The sequence below is a fragment of the Octopus bimaculoides genome, chromosome 9 (genome assembly GCF_046866305.1).
Source record: "Octopus bimaculoides isolate indiv1 chromosome 9, ASM4686630v1, whole genome shotgun sequence".
In the NCBI taxonomy this organism is placed as follows: Eukaryota; Metazoa; Mollusca; class Cephalopoda; order Octopoda; family Octopodidae; genus Octopus; species Octopus bimaculoides.
In genome coordinates, this window is record NC_142936.1 from 7,203,900 (window position 1) to 7,223,535 (window position 19,636).

General features: G+C 35.6%; 1 protein-coding gene and 1 long non-coding RNA gene across 5 annotated transcripts in view; one reads left to right on the top strand and one right to left on the bottom strand.

Annotated features, from left to right (window-relative positions):
- Positions 1 to 13,002: 13,002 nt before the first annotated feature.
- LOC106872330 (ferric reductase 1) overlaps positions 13,003 to 19,636 on the bottom strand; it is a 62,179-nt gene continuing 55,545 nt past the window's right edge. For all 4 annotated transcript variants that reach the window (XM_052970399.2, XM_052970398.2, XM_089357064.1 and 1 more), the window contains 4 exons: positions 17,900 to 17,999; positions 16,824 to 16,970; positions 15,083 to 15,153; positions 13,003 to 14,484 (listed from right to left, as the gene is read on the bottom strand). In XM_052970399.2, coding sequence (XP_052826359.1) covers positions 14,392 to 14,484; positions 15,083 to 15,153; positions 16,824 to 16,970; positions 17,900 to 17,999 — 411 coding nt within the window. In that variant the 3' untranslated portion in view covers positions 13,003 to 14,391. The remainder of the gene's footprint in view (positions 14,485 to 15,082; positions 15,154 to 16,823; positions 16,971 to 17,899; positions 18,000 to 19,636) is intronic.
- Positions 14,376 to 18,572, top strand: LOC149133973 (uncharacterized). The gene is made up of 2 exons (XR_016243021.1): positions 14,376 to 14,515; positions 18,189 to 18,572. It is a non-coding gene; the product is annotated as an uncharacterized LOC149133973 (long non-coding RNA).

The following is a 19,636-nucleotide window of genomic DNA, read 5'->3' on the forward strand; positions in this document are numbered from 1 at the left end:
CACACACGCGTACGTACATTCATATATATATATATATATATATAATATATACATACATACACACATATCTATATGTATGTTATATAAATGTATGTGTGTACATATATAAATAGTGATATGCATGTATGTAAGTGTATATATATATATATATATATATATATGATGATAAAGATATTCGATTTGGTTGTCACAGTGTAACGATTTGGTTGAGTTGAAAGATGGCTGAACAAGATGTCTGTGTGAAGTTTCTCATACAAAATATTTATTTATCGTTAAAAAAAAATAATAATAAAAACATGTGAACTAATTCAGTTTGTGTGAGATGTGAGAGTCAGTTATGACAGTTGACTGTAGTGGTTGGTCATCGCTGTTGTGTTATGTAGATTTTTTTACAGCTACTGGCTTGAAATCTGTCGCCACTACTGTCAGTTATCAAGGAAACAGTTCTATATATGTAGGTAATGGTCTGTCACAGAAAAAGGGCGCCAAAAAACAAAATGTCAATGGCATCCAACTTCTACCAGGTCTTTGCTGATATCAATAATTTGCCGCTTCACTTTCGTATTACTTAATTGTCTTTGCGTTTCGATACAATGATGTTTATCAGAGATTTGATTGGTCAGTTGTTTGCTTACGTTCGAACACAGTGATTTGGTTTCCTTTCGTAGGCAGCGAGTTGACGTTTTGGACTCTGCCAGTATTCCTGCTCCATATGTATCGTTTCTTTGTTAATGTGTAAATATCGGGTTTAAACAAAATGTTAGATGGAAAAGTCGCAGGCTGCTTGTGAGACTCAAACCCACGTCTTCTGTAAATGTGACAGACGTTCTACCATTGCACCAAAGAAATTCACTGACTTTCTCCTTCCATTTTAGAAATTTCATTCTTGCTAGCGAGAATTGCATATTGTTTAACCTATTAGAATTTAGAAACAAAGGCGGTGGGCTGGCAGAAACCTTAGCACGCCGGGCGAAATGCTTATAGGTATTTCGTCTGCCATTACGTTCTGAGTCGAATTTGCCTTTCATCCTTTCGATGTCGATAAATTAAGTACCAGTTACGCACTGGGGTTGATGTAATTGACTTAATCCCTTTGTCCTTCTTTGTCCCCTCTATGTTTAGCCCCTTGTGGGCAATAAAGAAATAAGAATTTAGAAACTTTGAGAGATACAAAATAAGCTCTTGATTTTCTAACGGTAGAACGCGAAACAGAGGAAACTTTATAAATTCTCGTTGGTAAAAACAAAGCTTCTAAATGAGTGGAGAAATTGTGCAACTATATTATGCCTCAGGGGTAGGTAGTACCTCGCAGACATTTTTAGCAACCGCTGAAACAGACGTACCTCGGAAGATGTTGTTGTTCTCACTTTTGAGTATGCATGTAATGTACTTATTTAATTCTTTACTGTTCAGCAGGTGTTGTCTGACTGATACAATGCGACATTCATAGGCTGCTTGTACTGATCTTATGCCTCTGTCGCCATCTTTTCGTCTCACATTGATTCTGTCGGTAAACGTATAAGCATACTCACATATCTATACAGATACATTAGCACTCAAGCACACACACACACACACACACACACACACACAGACACCCAAGCACACACGCAGACGTACTCAAACATAAACAAACAAACATTTTAAGTTTACTCGTTAAGCAATGTAAACGAAACGTGACTTAGGCGAAAAAGCAAAGGTAGAAGTAACAGACGAGACCAAAACGCGTGAGAGCAACTTAGAAAGGTAGACAACTATGAAACTAGTAGCATAGTCAGAATACATATCCAAGTAATTATTTACCCACACACATCGTTTACTAATGTTATACTATATTCCTAAACTTCGTGCATATATTTACTTACAGAAATATCAGGTAATTTTCAAATAAATATGTGGCTTTTATCTTTAGGGAGACATATATATACATATATATATATGTATATATATATATATATATATATATATGGCCGCTATAGTTTTATTCAGCTTCACAGAATCGGGCGTATTTTTAGTTTTTACTCTTTTACATTTAGACATCATATTCTGCCATTATTATTCTTTTTTTTTTACATATCGATGTACGTACATCTCACTTTTAATACTTTCCCTACATTTTCTCATATAATAATTGTGTAAGAGTATTTTCTAACGGCACTTAAAATTTTCCGATATAGTTTATCATCACTCTTCACAAGTTTATCGCTTTACTTACCTTCACACAATTGCTTCTCTCTCTCTCCCTCTATCTATCTATCAAGACATATATATATATATATATATATATATATATATATATATATATATACATATATATATATATACCTGTCTCTGTGTTCTATCGCTTTCCATAAATTTACACTTACCCCTCTGTCTCATTCTACTCCTCATTATAGGCGTGCAGATACGTATATTTTTCTCATTGCCCAATTTTCTCAATAAATGCCCCCCCCCCCCTCTTCTATCACATCACGTTCTCTTCCTTTCTTTCCCTCTTTTTTTTTCTATTTATAAGCATATTTACACTTTCAGATAAATCCACTTTAATTCAAAAACTAAAAATTGCTCTATTTTCTCTTGATGCTTCTCAAACAAAATAAACAAGGTTCGATTGCCGAATGACCTCGTTGTCTCATATAATTTTAACCAGCACGCAGACACGGCTGCGTGGTTAAGTTCGCTTCGGAACCTCCTGCTTTCGGGTTCGGTTCCATTGCACAGCACCTCGGGTAAATTTCTACTTATAGCTCCGGACCGAGCAATGTTTTGTGTGTAAATTTGTGTGTCTGTGTGTCTTTGTATTTGTCGCACACCACTTTATGACAGTGTTGACTTATGTTCTTGCAACTTAGCAGTTCGGCAAAATATTCCGATAAAATAAGTACCAGATTTAAAATATGTACTGGAGTCGACTCCTTCGGCCAAATCCTTGAAGGCGATGCCCTAACATGGCTCCAGTCGAGCGACTGAAACTATTAAAAGGTAACCGATTTGAACTATGGGAGTAAGATCAAGAAAGGCTCAGATGACCTCGCGATTGCTAGTTCGTGGGTTCGATTTCCGTATATATATGTATGTGTGTGTATACTATGTATGTATGTATGTATGTATGTATGTATGTATGAGCGTATATATACACACACATAGATAATAGACGGACAGACAGACGACAATCATAGATAGTGAGAATTGGAAAGATGAATATAAGTAACAACGTCGTTAACGAAGACAGAGAAGAGAATGGTAGCAAGATAGGGGGGGGGGAAGATGGAGTGTAAAGAAGAAAAGTGAGAGGTATGGTTTAGGAGGGAAAGTAAGAGATATGCTGAATAAGGATTAGAAGTGGAAGGCAGAGAAGGATTGAGAAGCTGTGTAGCTGTGAGAGAAGGAGAGAGGCTGAGAGAGAGACAGACTGTTGGATGTTCAAAATTATCATCTCAGTTGATCTCAAGGGACTCTTTTGGAAGCTCAGATGAGAAGATATGGAGATAGCGACACGCGAAAAGATTTTAGAGGTAACTGTTAATGAAGAACCAGGGAGAATTAAAATATAGGCAAGAGACAGATGAGCGAGTAGCGTGTAGAATGAAAGAAAAGAAGAATGGAAGAAACGAAGCAAAGCGTGGCAATAAAAGTTTCTAATGAGTTTGGAGCAAAAGAAATCCGAGAACTGAGGATGTGTGACAGAGCTACGAGAATATTACTCAAATGAAAGTGAAGAACGAAGAGAAGAAAGAAATGTGACGTAATACAAAGAAATGCGGCGGCCATGTTAAAGGATGAAACTCGAGGACAAAGAGATGAATTGTGAGCAAAGGAAGGAATAAATGCGGCTGAGAGAATATTAAATGAAACAGGCGATAGAAGTATAGAGGGATATCGTAATGTAGTGAACGTGAAGTAAGCATAAAACGATAGGATGCAGCGGAAATAATTTAACACTTCCTCCAAACAAGTACAGCGTGTCGCTCCTAGCGATAATTTAATGTAATACGTCATTTTTGCGGAGTGAAGTACTTTCTTGCTTGAGAGTCCCAGAGATAGCTTATTCAAATAAATGCTGTCATAAAAGTAAAGTTCAGATCTTTTGACGGTGACTTTTCCCGGGATACTTAAAAAGATATTGTGAGCCAACTAGATCATCTTCATTATTCCGATTTTCAGAACAACGTTGGATCTTTTCGTTTGCTTCACTGAGAGTTCAGATAACTGAAGGTCATGGTTTTTCCTTTCTAAGTGCGAGAGCAAATTTATCATCGCACTTTTGATATCTACTCACCGGGGGATTTAAAACAGTTTATTCGACTGTATGTTGCTGATTCAACGATAACGAACGAGACTATATGTATTCTCTAAGTTAATGTATGTGGAGGCGGAATGGCCCAGTGGTTAGGGCAGCAGACTCGCGGTCATAGGATCGCGGTTTCGATTCCCAGACCGGGCGTTGTGAGTGTTTATTGAGCGAAAACATCTAAAGCTTCACGAGGCTCCGGCAGGGGATGGTGGCGAACCCTGCTGTACTCTTTCGCCACAACTTTCTCTCACTCTTTGTTTCTGTTGTGCCTGCTGCGTTATGAGACTGAACCCGAAACCACTTGGTTGCAAAGCCAGCTTCCTAACCACACAGCCATGTCTGCGCTTATATACAAGAAAATAGATGATTATTCACTAGATAGCACACACACACACACACACACACACACACACACACACATGCATATATACACTTAAACAGACTTACAGAGACACAAAGAAAAAGGAAAGAAAATAATAATAATAAAGGAAATTTTTTAAAGAAATTAAACGTGGCAAGATGCTATAAATTCCATCAATACCTTGACACTTTACTTATGGCCACAATTATTCCTAATCCATCTCTAACTTCCTCTTGCCACCTCTCTCAATATCTCGCCATCAAATGTATTATTGGATTTTGGCAATCTACCGTCTTATTATTGGATTTCTCAGGAACAGTCTTTACGGCTGTTAAGACCTCTACAAGACATGCCGCTTTGATTGGTTGACCTCTTCTCTGCCATGTTTAATAAGATTTACGAAGTATTAGTAAATTTTTCGCCGAAATAATACCAAAAAAATTCCCTTTGTGATTTACCGAATCTTCCGCGCTGTAGACACATATATTACTATAGAAGCGAGCAGCTATGACTAATAAGAAAAAAGATAATATATGAATAAAGAATCTAAGAACTATAGAATATTTTTTGACCAATAGAAAATTCTTCTAAGCTTCGAGTTTAGATACTTTTTTTATGTCATTTTATAATTATTTGTTTCTTTTTATTGCTATGTACAATACACACTAAAGCACATATACACAAACATTGGTGGCAAGATGGTAAAAAGTGGTAGTATACCGGACAAAATGCTTAGTGGCATTTCTTCCGGGTTTACGATCTGATTTCAAAATCCGCCAAGGTCAACTTTGGTGCTTTTGGTGCCCCCAAAGGATGAAAGGCAAAGCTTTGTGAAATGAGATTAAAATTTCTGGTTATTGACGAAATTTCGAATGCCTCCAGGCATTCCTATGTCCAGCTGCGAGGAAGACTATCAAAGGTCTTCTTGTAGCCTGTCAAAGCTACTGAAAGATGTTTTTTTTTCCTGACATTTGCCACGAATTACTTTGTAAATAAGCAGTTGATCCATGTAATCCTATGACCCATGTCTACAGCCTTTTTGTTTATCAAGGAAAATGTTGATAATGAGGAACGCATGCGTGCGTTCCATTAGAACAGCTACAAGAATCTTATTCACTGTTGCAAGGCATGTTATGGGTCTGTAGTTCTTTTGAATTTTTGCTTTATTTTTGGGAAGCAAAGAAAGTGCTACCATTGGCCAGCCATTCCGGGGTCATCTGTGGTTCCTTCGTAAATACGTGCAATGACAAATCAGCTTTGAGACATTAAATTAATAGTTTGGAATCTTACTTCTGGCAGATGACTTCTATTTACTGGACTTTTTCAAGGTGAGTCTAACATCTTCTCCACTGATTTCTTCCCATATTTGCTCAGTGTTTTGTCTTTTTTTTTTGTCTTTTAATGGAGCATCAGAGTTCTGCTCCTTTTCCTTTTCCCAAGCCTTACTTCAGAAGTCAAGTATTTCGTTGCTCTAAGGGGACTTCTATTTTGATGGTGCACTTTCCAATGTGTCTACAGAATTTCTTTACGTTATCTTATAACATATTGCTATCTTTGAAGAACCTGGATTGATTTTCGAAGGGGCGTATGTTTTACTTTGTTTTAACCTCTCCATTACTTCAGTAGATTGATGTTCAGACTTTAATTCATATTTTCTCATCTTTCTCTTTTTAGATAGTTTTATATTATGATTATTGCTTAAGCTTGCAAGCATTTATATATCAGATTGAAGAGCATCGATTTGTTTGTTTCTTTTTCTTACCACGTTGGTCTTTTTCGAAAACCTCTCGCTTTCTTTTTCAGTATTACGCCAGACTTTTGGTACAAGTTGTAGTAGCAGCCTAGAGTAATTCATTCAATGATGTGACATCTTGTTCATTATCGTTTGTGATGGATTTAAGAGTCGTGTTCAACCTCACAGATTATTTTGGCATTTTTTTTTTATATATTGCAAATCTTAAGAAGGTCGCTGCGTTCCTTCATGCCTTTATTTTGGACCTTGGTCCATTCAGCGATTATTTGCTCTTCAAGTTGTCACACCTTTTGTCCTGATATCACTATCATTATTTATTTCCGAAAAATTGTTGGTAATTTCATTAACATGTTCTACAATGGTTTAATCTGCAGAGAGTATATTCAATTTGTTTCTAATCGTATATGTAGAGTTATTTCCTCTACATAAACGATACGTTCTGCCGCTACGTTCTGAGTTCAAATTCCGCCGAGATCGACTTTTCTTTTCATCTTTTCGAGGTTGATATAATCGACTCATCACCTCCCCGCAAATTGCTGCCCTTGTGGCAAAATTTGAAATCATCATCATCAGCATTATTATTATTAATATTATTATTCAGTAGTTTTATTTTCATCACGTGCTTTCACTTCACTACCGATCGCAGCTCTCTGTGCCTTGGGGTATGTGCTGTGATGCTCTTATGGTTACTGTATTAAAAGTGTTTTGCGTAGGATGTGTGCAGTGCCCAGTAGTGCAATTTTCTGTATGTTATATATATTTGTAAGTCCTGGTGTTTTTGTTATGTATTTGTCTGAATATTTTTTTTATCATATCTAATGCGCCCACTATGATAGGAATTGTTTCTGTTTTTAGATTCCACATTCGAGTTACCTCTATTTCCAGGTCTTTGTATTTTGAAAATTTCTCCATTTCTTTTAGAGAAACGTTGTAATCTATTGGTATTATTATTATTATTATTATTATTATAAACAAACAATCCTCCTAAACGTGATTGTTTATAACAAGAAACGTTTAAACAACAATTACTTAATGAAATTAAACATCTCTAATAATGAATACTTTCTTACCACAATTATACAAAGCCTGTATAATTATTTTCTACGACGATAAACTTTATTAATCATAGATAATTGTTAACTGTGATCAATATTGATTTAGTTAAGCATAATTATCGATAAACTATAACTAATGAATACGCGCTTCATATATTTCATTAACAAGCTAATATATTTATGTAATCTAATATAATCATTAGGCAGTTTTGTTTGTTTGTTTTTTTCAGCCGATTAAAATAACGATAGTCATTGTCATTCCATATAATTTAATATAAATTATTATGAGCTCTGTTCGGTTGGAAGCTGTGGCTCTCGACTTGGGTTCATGTGATCCTTAGTTCTTTTATTCATTCACTTGTTTCAGTCATTTGACTGCGGCCATGCTGGAACACCGCCTTTTTTCAGTCGAGCAAATCGATCCCCAGGACTTATTCTTTGTAAGCCTGGTGTGCTTATTCTATCGGTCTTTTTTTTTTACCGAACCGCTAGGTGACGAGGACGTAAACGCACCAATATCGGTTGTCAAGCGATGGGGTGGGGAACACACACACACACACACACACAAATATATACATAGGCGCAGGAGTGGCTGTGTGGTAACCAAGCTTGCATACCAACTACATGGTTCCGGGTTCAGTCCCACTGCGTGGCACCTTGGGCAAGTGTCTTCTGCTATAGCCTTGAGCCGACCAAAGCCTTGTGAGTAGATTTGGTAGACGGATACTGAAAGAAGCCCGTTGTGTGTATATATATATATATAAATGTTTGTATGTCTGTGTTTGTCCCCCCCCCCCCCAGCATCGCTTGACAACCGATGCTGGTGTGTTTACGTCCCCGTAACTTGGCGGTTCGGCAAAAAGAGACCGATAGAAAAAGTACTAGGCTTACAAAGAATAAGTCCTGGGGTAGGTTTTCTCGACTAAAGGCGGTGCTCCAGCATGGCCGCAGTCAAATGACTGAAACAAGTAAAAAACAAAAAAAAATATTACAATTCAAAAACAGAAAGAAAAATATACTCGGGCGGTGTTTCGTCCTATTTTGCACTTTAACTTAGGACGTTTTGTCCTACATTCGAAAAGCTCGCTGCATGTCTCGCAGCTGTTTCCACTTAAAATATAGTCAGAGCTTGTCCGTATCACCTAACGTTAGTGTCACAAGAATTTGATAAACTACATTCATTTCTCTTCTTTGACACTGCTATTTACTAAACAACACGTTGGTTTCAGCAATTATCGCCACATTTTTTTAAAAATCTATCTTACAGAACACCTGCTTTCACGATATGTTAGATGTTAATATTTTCACATCATTAAATATGCCTCGCAACTCCGAACACGATTTTATTTTTCGTAAATATGTAAAAACAAACGAATAATTCTATTGATGATTCTCTTCGCCAAGCAGATGGTATTCTATGTACTTTCAAAATATACATAAACGGCATTTATATATTTTGTAAATTTTTTATAAGCATCTCTCTCTCGTTTCATTGAATTTAACCTTGAAAATGTAATCCATCGGAATTTATAATATATAGAAAAATAAGCGTTTTCTTCCTAACTTTTATAATTTTCATAGGTTAGGTTGACAAATACCTCATTAAAATTATATCAAAATCCGTTCATAACTTTTAGAGATGTCAGTTTCGGTCCAATACTTTTTGCACTCAGTTCCAATAGAACTATCATTGGATTTAACATAAGATGGTAATTTACGCGAAACTGGTGGGTCACAGAAAGATTATTTTCATATTCGTTTTTTAAATTTTTTTCATTGTTCTACAGTGTAATTGCTTAAGTGAGTAAATGCCGAATTGTTTTGGATAAGCTTGGATTTTCAGAAAAATATATAAATCAATCGGTAAGTGGAACAGTAAAAATCTGCAAGACTTTTCTCAAGTTTAAAATGTTAACTTATTGTTATCTACATTCCAACGATGGAACTTTGTAGTTTTGTTATAAACCAGCTGTTTCTCTACAGCTTATTCTTTGTAAGCCTAGTACTTATTTTATTGGTATGTTTTGCCGAATCGCTAAGTTACAGGGACGTTAACACAACATCGTTTGTCAAGTGAGGGTGGAAGACAAACACACATATATACGATGGGCTTCTTTCAGTTACCGTCTACCAAATCCATTCACAAGGCTTTGGTCGGCCCGAGGCTATAGTAGAAGACACTTGCCCAAGGTGTAACACAATAAGACTGAACTCAAGACATGATAGTGAACCAAGCTTCTTAAACACACACCTGCACCTATGCATATACGTATGAATGTATATGTGCGTCGGGTTTGTCTGTGTATATGTGTAACAGCAAATTCAAAATCATTACTTTAATGATTACAGTTTATTAAATTATAATCTTAATTAATTACATTCTCCAGAGAATTAACTTTACGATGACACTACTTCCTGCAGACTGCGATCAATAATCGTTTCTACCATTTTTTTGTGTGTGTGTGTGTTTTTCTTTTGTTAATCTTTTTTAAACAACAACAGGTTTTGTTCGTTTTTATCTTTGTTTTTATTTATGTCTTTTGTAAAGGTTATTACTTTATTGACATAAAATTCTTGGCATGTTTTCTTCATAAAAAAAAAAATTATTTATGCAGTTCACAATCTGAAAAATGCAAAAAATAAACAAAAATAATGAAAAATACAAATTAAAAACTTCCCTGTCTCTTAAAATAAATAAACTAATTAATTAATAAGTTAATTAAAAAAAAATAACTAAAAACAGAGCTTAAATTTAAACATCTTGTCTGAAAAGTGAATGAAATCGCATAAAAGAGAGGACATGTATTTTTTTTTTTAAACACGTTATACAGATAATGTAATAATACAAGTACACATGATTTACAAATTAAAATAATACACAAAAACAAATCGAATTTTTTTTTAAAGTTACACTTGTTAGTTCTTTTCTCTTTCCCTTTAACGAACTGTGACAAACTAAACGGACTAATTATTTCATTAACTGACCAATATAAAAATAAAAACTAGCGAATTTCATGGCATAAAAGATGTACAGGTGTATTAGATGTACCCTAATTTCAACAGTGCATATTTATGAGACAAAAAAAGAAGTAGGGTAGTGCATTAAAGCATGTAATACGGGTCCAAGTTCGTATAGAAATAGAGAAAAGGACTTAATTCATTTAATTGCCCCACTCTAGAAATCCCAGTTGTTGATTAAGTACATTATTCTATTGACTCCGGCAGGATTAAAAGCAATGTTAACCTCAGGGACATTTTTCTGGAGAGATAAAAGTGCATCTTATAGTACCGTCAAATATGGGATACAGATAATTCAAATAAGTTTTTCTAATTTAGGTACAAGGCACAGAAAGTAACAGAGTGGAGTACAATGGCACAATCGATTACACACTGACCTCGGTTCTTGACTGGTACTTTGCTGTAGCGATGTTGGGAGGATGCTGGAAGAACGAAAGGTAAGGTTGACCTTCTTAAGATTTGAACTTAGTACAGCGGTTCTCAACCTTTATCGTATCCAAGACTGGATTGGGGGGGGGGGGGTACCATAAAAGGTAAATTACAAGTCGAAGAAAAATTTATTATATTTAAAGAAGGAAGACTGTTGAGGGTCACATGCGACCCCAGGATCTGCGGCTGAGAAACACTGACTTAGAAATGTCAAACTCTAATGGTTCTGACAATCTACAGTTCTTAACAATAACTGAATGTAACAAAGGCACAAGACCTGAAATTAGAGAAAAGGAATTGGTTAATTTAATCGTCCCCCCATCTCACTCTAGAAACCCCAGTTCTTGATTAAGTACCTTGATCTCTAAATTCCGACAGGATGAAAGGCAAAGTTAACCTCAGTAAAAATTTCAACTCAGAGCATAAAACAGCCATAACTATATATTACAAAGGCATCTATGGTATTTAGCACGTGTGTGTGTGTGTGTGTGTGTGTTTTTCCACAATAATTTTAGGGAATGGCTAAGTCAGTTACTAAGCGTTTTTTTCAAACCTCGCCACTTTCATAATAATCCTTTCTACTATAGGCACAAGGCCTGAAATTTCGGAGAAGGACGAGTCAATTACATCGACCCCAGTGCGTAACTGGTACTTATTTAATCGACCCCAAAGGGATGAAAGGCAAAGTCGAACTCAACGGAATTTTTTAATAATAATAATAACAGATTTATTGTAATAAAAAATGATTTTGCTTTATTTTTAGCTCCTCCATTGATTTTAAATACATAATGGTCAAAAGAGAGCAAACTTATATCAATTACTGCCACACTATACAAAGTTTCAGTTGAAATCCCTCATATTTTTTTACAAGTTTTATTACAAATTATAAAATAGATGTAGTTTGTGACCAGTTACAAAATTCGAGTTGTAAACCAATAAAAAAAGACTAACTGTTGGTACCAATTTTAACACGACCTCTGAGTAGATCACCAAAATTATATATATAATATATATATATATAATCCAATAATTAAATGTTAGCTATTGGGGCGCACACACACGATGGGCTTCTTTTAGTTTCCATCGACCAAATCCACTCACAAGACTTTCGTCAGCCCGAGGTTATAGAAGACACTCACCGAAAGTGCCACGCAGTGGGACTGAACCCGGAGCCATGTGGTAGGGAAGCAAACTTCTTACCACACAGCCACTCCTGCACCTCTCTCTCTCTGTGTATGTATGTATATATATATATATAGATATACATAGAAAGTGCACACAAATAGCAGACATAGAGAGAAACAGCCAAAACAAATGCTACAGTCGACAGAGTACAAATACTGTATAAAAACGAGAGAATTGTGAAATAAGAAAATAAGATTCAGATCGTTGCGGGTGTGTGGAGAAAAAGCAGATGCATATAACTACATAAATTATAAATAAATATAACAAATAATATATATACATATATATATATCAATGTAGAACTGTTTGTTCCAAGAAAAATCTTAGCGACGAGACAGATCTTTAGGTTTGAAAAAGAAACCCAGAAAAGAAAGCATTGAAAATTTATAAAGTTTTTTTTTTTTTTTGTGTTTTGATTTGTTTTAAATTATATTTTAAGAATTTAAGAAAGCAGATTGCCATCATTTAACTTCCATGTGCCATGTTAAAATATGAAGCATCACATGCAATTCAGATGGTAGTTATATGTCTGTATATTCAGCACTAATCGGTATGTGTGTATATGTGTGTGTAAAATTATTTTTAATGTTTGAGCATTTTAGGACATAAGACCATTAGTTGCAGAGATAATCCTGAGAGAATGATACAAATCTTTCAGAAGGAAGTTTGCATATTGTGCAAATAGAAAATTCAAAATTAAAAACGAAAATGATGAACTACGAAAAGCAAAATTAGAATGCATTATAATAATTCTACATCCAAAACTAAGCCAGAAATAGTCAACACTGCAACTAAGGAGAACTTCCATTATACAAATTACCTCGCCACAAGTGTTTGGAAAAAATTTAACAGTGAAAGCGCTTACACACACTATGAGAGCTTTCTTCCAAAAGGTTTGTATCATTCCGGTTTTTTTTTTCAGAAAATCTTTTAAATATGATTGGATCTAGTATTTTTAACAAAAACGTTTTCATATATATATAATTTTGATTAGAGAGTCATTTATTGGCTTGATTTTTCTCTTTCTGACTTGGGAGTTCTACTTTTTTTTTTTTATTTTAAAATATACTTTTAAACTGGTGAAGAGAAATATTCAAGCATGTTTTAGTATTACTGTATATCCCTGGTTTCCATATCTTCTGAGTCACTAGACAATTTCATGTATGCAACTAAATATATATTTTTCTTCTGTTTCCTGTGTGACATATATGTATATAAGAGAACAGAGAGGTAATTAGCAGCCATTTACTCAATATGAGGAAATAGAACACCTATTTCGTATATCTTTATCTACCTCTGAAGAGATTCGACTTTAAAATAATTTCTAATTCAACTAATTTTCCGAGGGTCTGAATTGAAACTGCTCTAAGGGATGTTTGTCGATTTTTAAATTAATAAATTATTATTTATTAATTACCTCTCTATTTTCTCATAATAGATAAAATATATATAAACCATGGTTTATATAGTTACCTTGCAGTCGAGTATTAAATATAATGTTCAATACTCTTTGGATAGGTAATTAACCAGTACTTTCATAGGATTTTGCTATCCCCGAATGACGTTTGTAACCTTTAATTGTGCTTATATATATATATATATATATATCTCATTGCTATTATGCAAAAGTGTCCTAAGTCCAAAACATTGCTTTTCAGAAAACGAAAAAAATAGTTTCACAATTCCATAGCAAAACCGTTGTACTACACGTTGACAATTTTCATATCTTGACATCTGAAGCAGCTGGAGATACGATAGTTTGACTAAACGAACCGGCTATTGCAAGCAAAAATAAATATTGATGAAAAATGCATTTGCTCAAATTTTGGACATATGACACTTTAACATAATAGCAACGATATATGCACACATACACACTTTGTATTTTCTCATATATGTCGCATTATTTTATATGTGATTTCAACTAATAAAACTGGGGTACAATATATATATACATTAGTAAATATGTGTGTGTGTGTGTGTCTGGACTTTTCTGTTTATAACTGTATGAATTTGTTCTATAAGAGACTTCGCATTAGGGTTCTTTTCTAAAACGTTCTTTTTTTTTTTCTTTTTTTTTCCAGAAAAAAAAAATCTTTTGTCTGCAAAATAGCACCATTTATCTTCAGTATCGATGTATAACAATCCACAATGATAACCAAAAACAGCAGCAAACATATCCCTCGCAAGACTGCAGTTTGCCGGTATGATGGTGGTGGTGGTGATTGTGATGTAAGGCAGGATTTAGAGAATCATTTGGTGGCAGGTTGTTGCAGAGAGTTAATCCGTTAATCCATTAGGCGGCAGCGATCACGATTATAACAATAACTGACAGCACTACGGTGAAGAACACATGAATAAACAGACAACACTTCTTGAAGCGTCGGCCCTGCAAATAATAAACAGAACGGAGAAACAAGGTGAGTATAAACAAATATTGGTACATTGGATTATAGGAAAGTTTCAAAGAAGTGAAGGTACATGGCTTAGTGGTTAGTGTATTCAGCTTACAACTTTACGGTCGTGAGTTCAATTCCTGGTGACATTTTATTTCCTATCTCTCAGCTTCATTCAGCTGGCAAAAATGAATAGTACCTGTATTTCAAAGGGGCCGGCCTTGTCACATTGTGTCACAGTGAATCTTCTTGAGAACGTTAAGGGTATGCCACATGTACATTAATTTCATGAGCAGGCTGTTCTGTTAATATGAAGGCAGCGAGCTGGCAGAAACGTTAGCACGCCGGGCGAAATGTTTAGCGTTGTTTCATCTGCCGTTACGTTCCGAGTTCAAATGCTACCGAGGTCGACTTTGCCTTTCATCCTTTCGGAGTCGATAAATTAAGTACCAGTTACGCACTGGAGTCGATGTAATCAACTTAAGCCCCTTGTTTGTCCCCCATCGTCGTAAGCGATGGAGTGCCAACAACAGTATAAAGGCCCTGTTTGTCTAACAATAACAAGAGACTATATTAGATGTGTATACTTACAACGGGGTGCGGTTCTGGGATGTACAATTTTGGATTCTCCCTCTTTGAGTATTCATATTTTTCGCGGCGTTCTGCAACAGAGATAGCATTTGTGTCAATAACATGGCATCGTTTAAGACACTTAACCCATTCATGCTGATCATCCTTTTAAACTGACCCTTAATTTATAATGGTATAAAACAAATACTTGATACTAATTTTGGTTTGTGTATGATCTGTATCAAAGAGTGAAACATGTTCTTAACGCATATGTAGTCTGTATCAAAACGGATTTCAATGAAATTTTTTTTAGTTGTTGTTTAGGTCAAAATAATGGTATCTGCGAATTTTCAGGCAATTTCGTTTGCTAGGAAAATTTCAGCTCAAATGGGTTAAGCAAACATAAGAGTTGCACTGAGTGAGAACATGGAAGCAGGGGGAGAAAACTCTAGTGTTGGTTGTGCAGCGCCCTCTGTAGCTCTTCAGCAGACAAAAGGTATAAAAGAAAGAAAGTGTTTAGAAGTGACAGTTGGAGCCATCTTGAGGCGAGACTAAGAAGAAACAAGAGGTGTATTGAAGCTTCAGTATGCGACCGCTTGAGGAATTACGGTAGCAATGAAGTTTCTCTGATAGGATGGGTAATGGAGTGAAGTGAGAGGTTGATTGGAGGCAAAGGAGGGGGGGGGGGAAATGTCATTGAAAGAATCATGAAGACGGAAAGAGACACAAACAAAAAGGGAGAAAAGAGGTGGTGGTAAGAGGGAGCATGAGAAAGGCAAGATGAGAGTAAGATGAGAATTTATTAGAGAAAGAGTGTGAAAGACGGAAGGAGAACAAGAGACTGACAGAATCAGAGGTAACAATAGAATAATAAAAGAGAAAGAGATAAGAGGGTGTGAGAGAGAATAAGATGTTACAGGAACTGAGAGCGAGTGAGATAATATAAAGAGAGAAGAAAGAAGGGACAGAGATCAAATGAACGAGAAGAATACATTGAAAGATAGAGAGAAATGTGAGTATTAATAAGAGAGATGAAAAAGAAAAAAAGAACTGGAGTATTTGAAAGACAAAGGAAGGTGGGGGGGGGGAGAAGTTAGTCAGAGAGAAATAGGGGGTACACTTAACCTGCCAGCTTGTTCAACACAACCACCTGATCTTTGAGTACCTTAAGGAAGTGTACACTGTTATAAAGTCATTCAAGGTAGCCCTTAGCCTGAGGATAACTTCCCCCCTGCTTCCTTTCCCTTCTACTCGCTTGTCTCAGAGGCCATGAAGAAAGGTTGCATGCACTGTTCTGCCTTGGCCCCCCCCAACCCCCACCCCATCCAAACTGATTCCCTGATTAAATATTAAATACACAAAAATGAGTTACCTTCTGTAGTCATATTTCACTTGAGTTTTATTATTAGTTACTTAGATAATTAATCAATTAATTGATTAAGCCTTTGACCTTATCAATAATGATACCACTCGCACCCCCACCACCCCGCATCCCTAAATTTCCTCAGAGTTAACACACACTTCTTGCTCCTTACTCTTAGCTCAGCGTCCTAAACTAATTATAATTAACTGATGATAAAAATAATCATGCAATAAAACTAATTATCTAACTGATAATAAACTGAAGTGAACTACAACTAGTGCATGTGTTTCACTGGCTGATAAATATGACCCTCCCAAAATACAGTAACATCTACTTCAACATACAATTTCACTTTAAAGAAAAAGAACTGCAAACCAAATGCAAATATGAACGACTTACCTTCGTTCTTTTCGTAATAGCAGAAGTCATGAATCTTAAGTAGAATATCAATAATAAGCTGGATTATCATGATGGCAACAAGGAACCATGTAATCCACCAGGGTATGTAGTATCTGCCATAGTCTAGACTGATCAGTAAGGTTGGAACTGCAAGGAAGCAAAGAGCAAACACCAATGAAAGTCTTATAGACCATATACATACATATATATATATATATATATATATACCGTAAATCCTCAAGTATAATCCGCACATTTTTGCCAAAATTTACAGGTCAAAATTTCTCGTGCGTACTATACACGAGGTTAAAAATGAGAAATATTTTCTAAGCAAAATTTTCTAAGTGATAAATATGTGAAAGACAATTTACTTAGTATTTATTTTTCACTGACGTTATTACTGTTATTTCTTGATTGGTATCACTATGCATAGGTGAAATCCTCACGGAGGGCATCCAATCATAGAAACCTTGTTGTGGCGGTTCCTGTCAGACCACACAACGCCACAACCCATGCGAGCATGGAGAATGGATGTTAAATGATGAAATATATATATATATATATAATAATATTAGGGACAAAATCCAAAATTACAGGTAAAAACTCAATTAAAATCAATTTATAAAAAATTAAAATCAAATTGAGCTTTATAGATTATAATATATATAAAAATATATAGTTTTCATCGATGAGTTCTTGAAACTTGGTTCTTTTCCCTAAAACTATATATATATGGTGTACCTTATTTGTGGAATTCTTTCTGCACCTTGATTTGGTAAAAGATATTTGCCCAAGGTGCCATGCAGTGGGCCTGAACTTAAGACCAAATGGTTGGGAAGCAAGTTTCTTAACCACACAGCCGACACCATTTATATACTTTATACATGTATTTACACACACGTTTACATGTAAATCAGAGTTATGGAGGTGGGGTCTGTTTCATACAGCAGTAAATGTGAGTTATAATAATAAGAATAATTAAAAATGTTTATGACGTAATGTATGAGAGAGAGAGATAAGGAGACTGAGATTAAAGAAAAACACAGAAGTACTGTCGGCAATGCAATAATACTCACTGGCCAAAATGAGAGTCACCAGGCAGAGAATGAAACAGATGATGTTGAAGATAAACTGAAGGCAGCCGTCTGTACATCGAATCAACAACATTATTATCGGCTGAAAGAGAAAAACAAAGCAAAGCAAGCCAGGGTTACAACAGATTCTTTCATGGTTTTATCTGCATGACTGGATGAAATGGTCGGTTGTTTGTTTGTTTGTTTTAGTATGGTCCTTTGTTTATTTATTTATTTAGCTATTTATTTTCTATGCTTGTTTGTTTATTTTTGTTGTTTTTTTTTTTTATAGAGCTGTGTAAGATAAATACTTGCAAACAAATAGTAATGGCTGAGATCAGCAATCGCAGAGCAAACGGTGCAGTTTAGATAAATAGCAGCAGAAGAAGAAAAGAAAAGAAGAAAAAAAATCAATGGAGTGTGGTTGTATATAAACAACTGCAAATAAATAGTGTGGCTTAGATAAACACTTGCAAAATAAACGGTGTTGCTGATGCTGGCTTAGGAGAAACGGTTGCAAATAAAAATGATGTGGGCTTCAATAAACAATTATAAATGAAAGAAAACACAAGAGAGAAGTGATTAGTGGTTTTGTGTGTTGGTAACTGAAAAATAACTAAATAAGCAGAAGGACTGATAATTCCATACGAGAAAGAAGATTGAGGGGTTTGCTTAATGTAAGCTGTACGATGGAAAACTAGCTGAGCCAAGATGATACTAGCTTGTTTATCTAACTTGATGGATTATAGGTTCAAATCTTGTCTTTATGTTGTTCTATAATCTTCACTTGGCTGGCATTGGGTGTCAGAAAGATATTTCATGCTTCAAGAGTGATTTTAACAAACATGGTTTGTTAAATCACTCCTGCTGTAGCAGAGAGGAAATGAGATGAGAAGTTGAATCTCCAGGAAACTGAGCTTGCGATACGGTTTCAATTCTCAGTGGGGGAACGTCTTGCATTGCTCAGGAGTGTTGTCACTTCTCTTTCACTTTCCCTATAAACTCAACAAACCAGGGACGTGCCGCCTAGGTGGACAAGGTAGGCAGTGCCTACCTTGAATAAAATATATCGATAGCAGCATTTTCCTCTCATGGCAAAATATGCACCAAGAGTGGCTGTGTGGTAAGTAGCTTGCTTACCAACCACATGGTTCTGGGTTCAATCCCATTGCGTGGCATCTTGGGCAAGTGTCTTCTACTATAGCCTCGGGCCGACCAAAGCCTTGTGAGTGGATTTGGTAGATGGAAACTGAAAAAAGCCTGTCGTATATATATGTGTGTGTGTGTGTGTGTCTGTGCTTGTCCCCGTCACTTAGCGGTTCGGCAAAAGAGACCGATAGAATAAGTACTAGGCTTACAAAGAATAAGTCCCGGGGTCGATTTGCTCGACTAAAGGCGGTGCTCCAGCATGGCCACAGTCAAATGACTGAAACGAGTAAAGAGTTACTCTGATTACTCTGCATAAAATACAAAATATTTTATCTTTTTTGTAGATTAGGTAGGCATAATTCGCCCCAGCTTTTCAATCTCTGGATTTAAGCTACACATAATACTGCAACCTTTTCTTTATGTCCTATAAAGGCAGAAATAAATCCGCCTTCAACTCAGTCACACACCTGTGTTTTGCTTTTTTTTTTTTTTTTGTGTGTTTTACTACATAAAGAGCACCAACCGCCTACCCTGAGTAATTACTGACAGCACATGCCTGCAACAAACAATCACTCACTGATAGATATCACT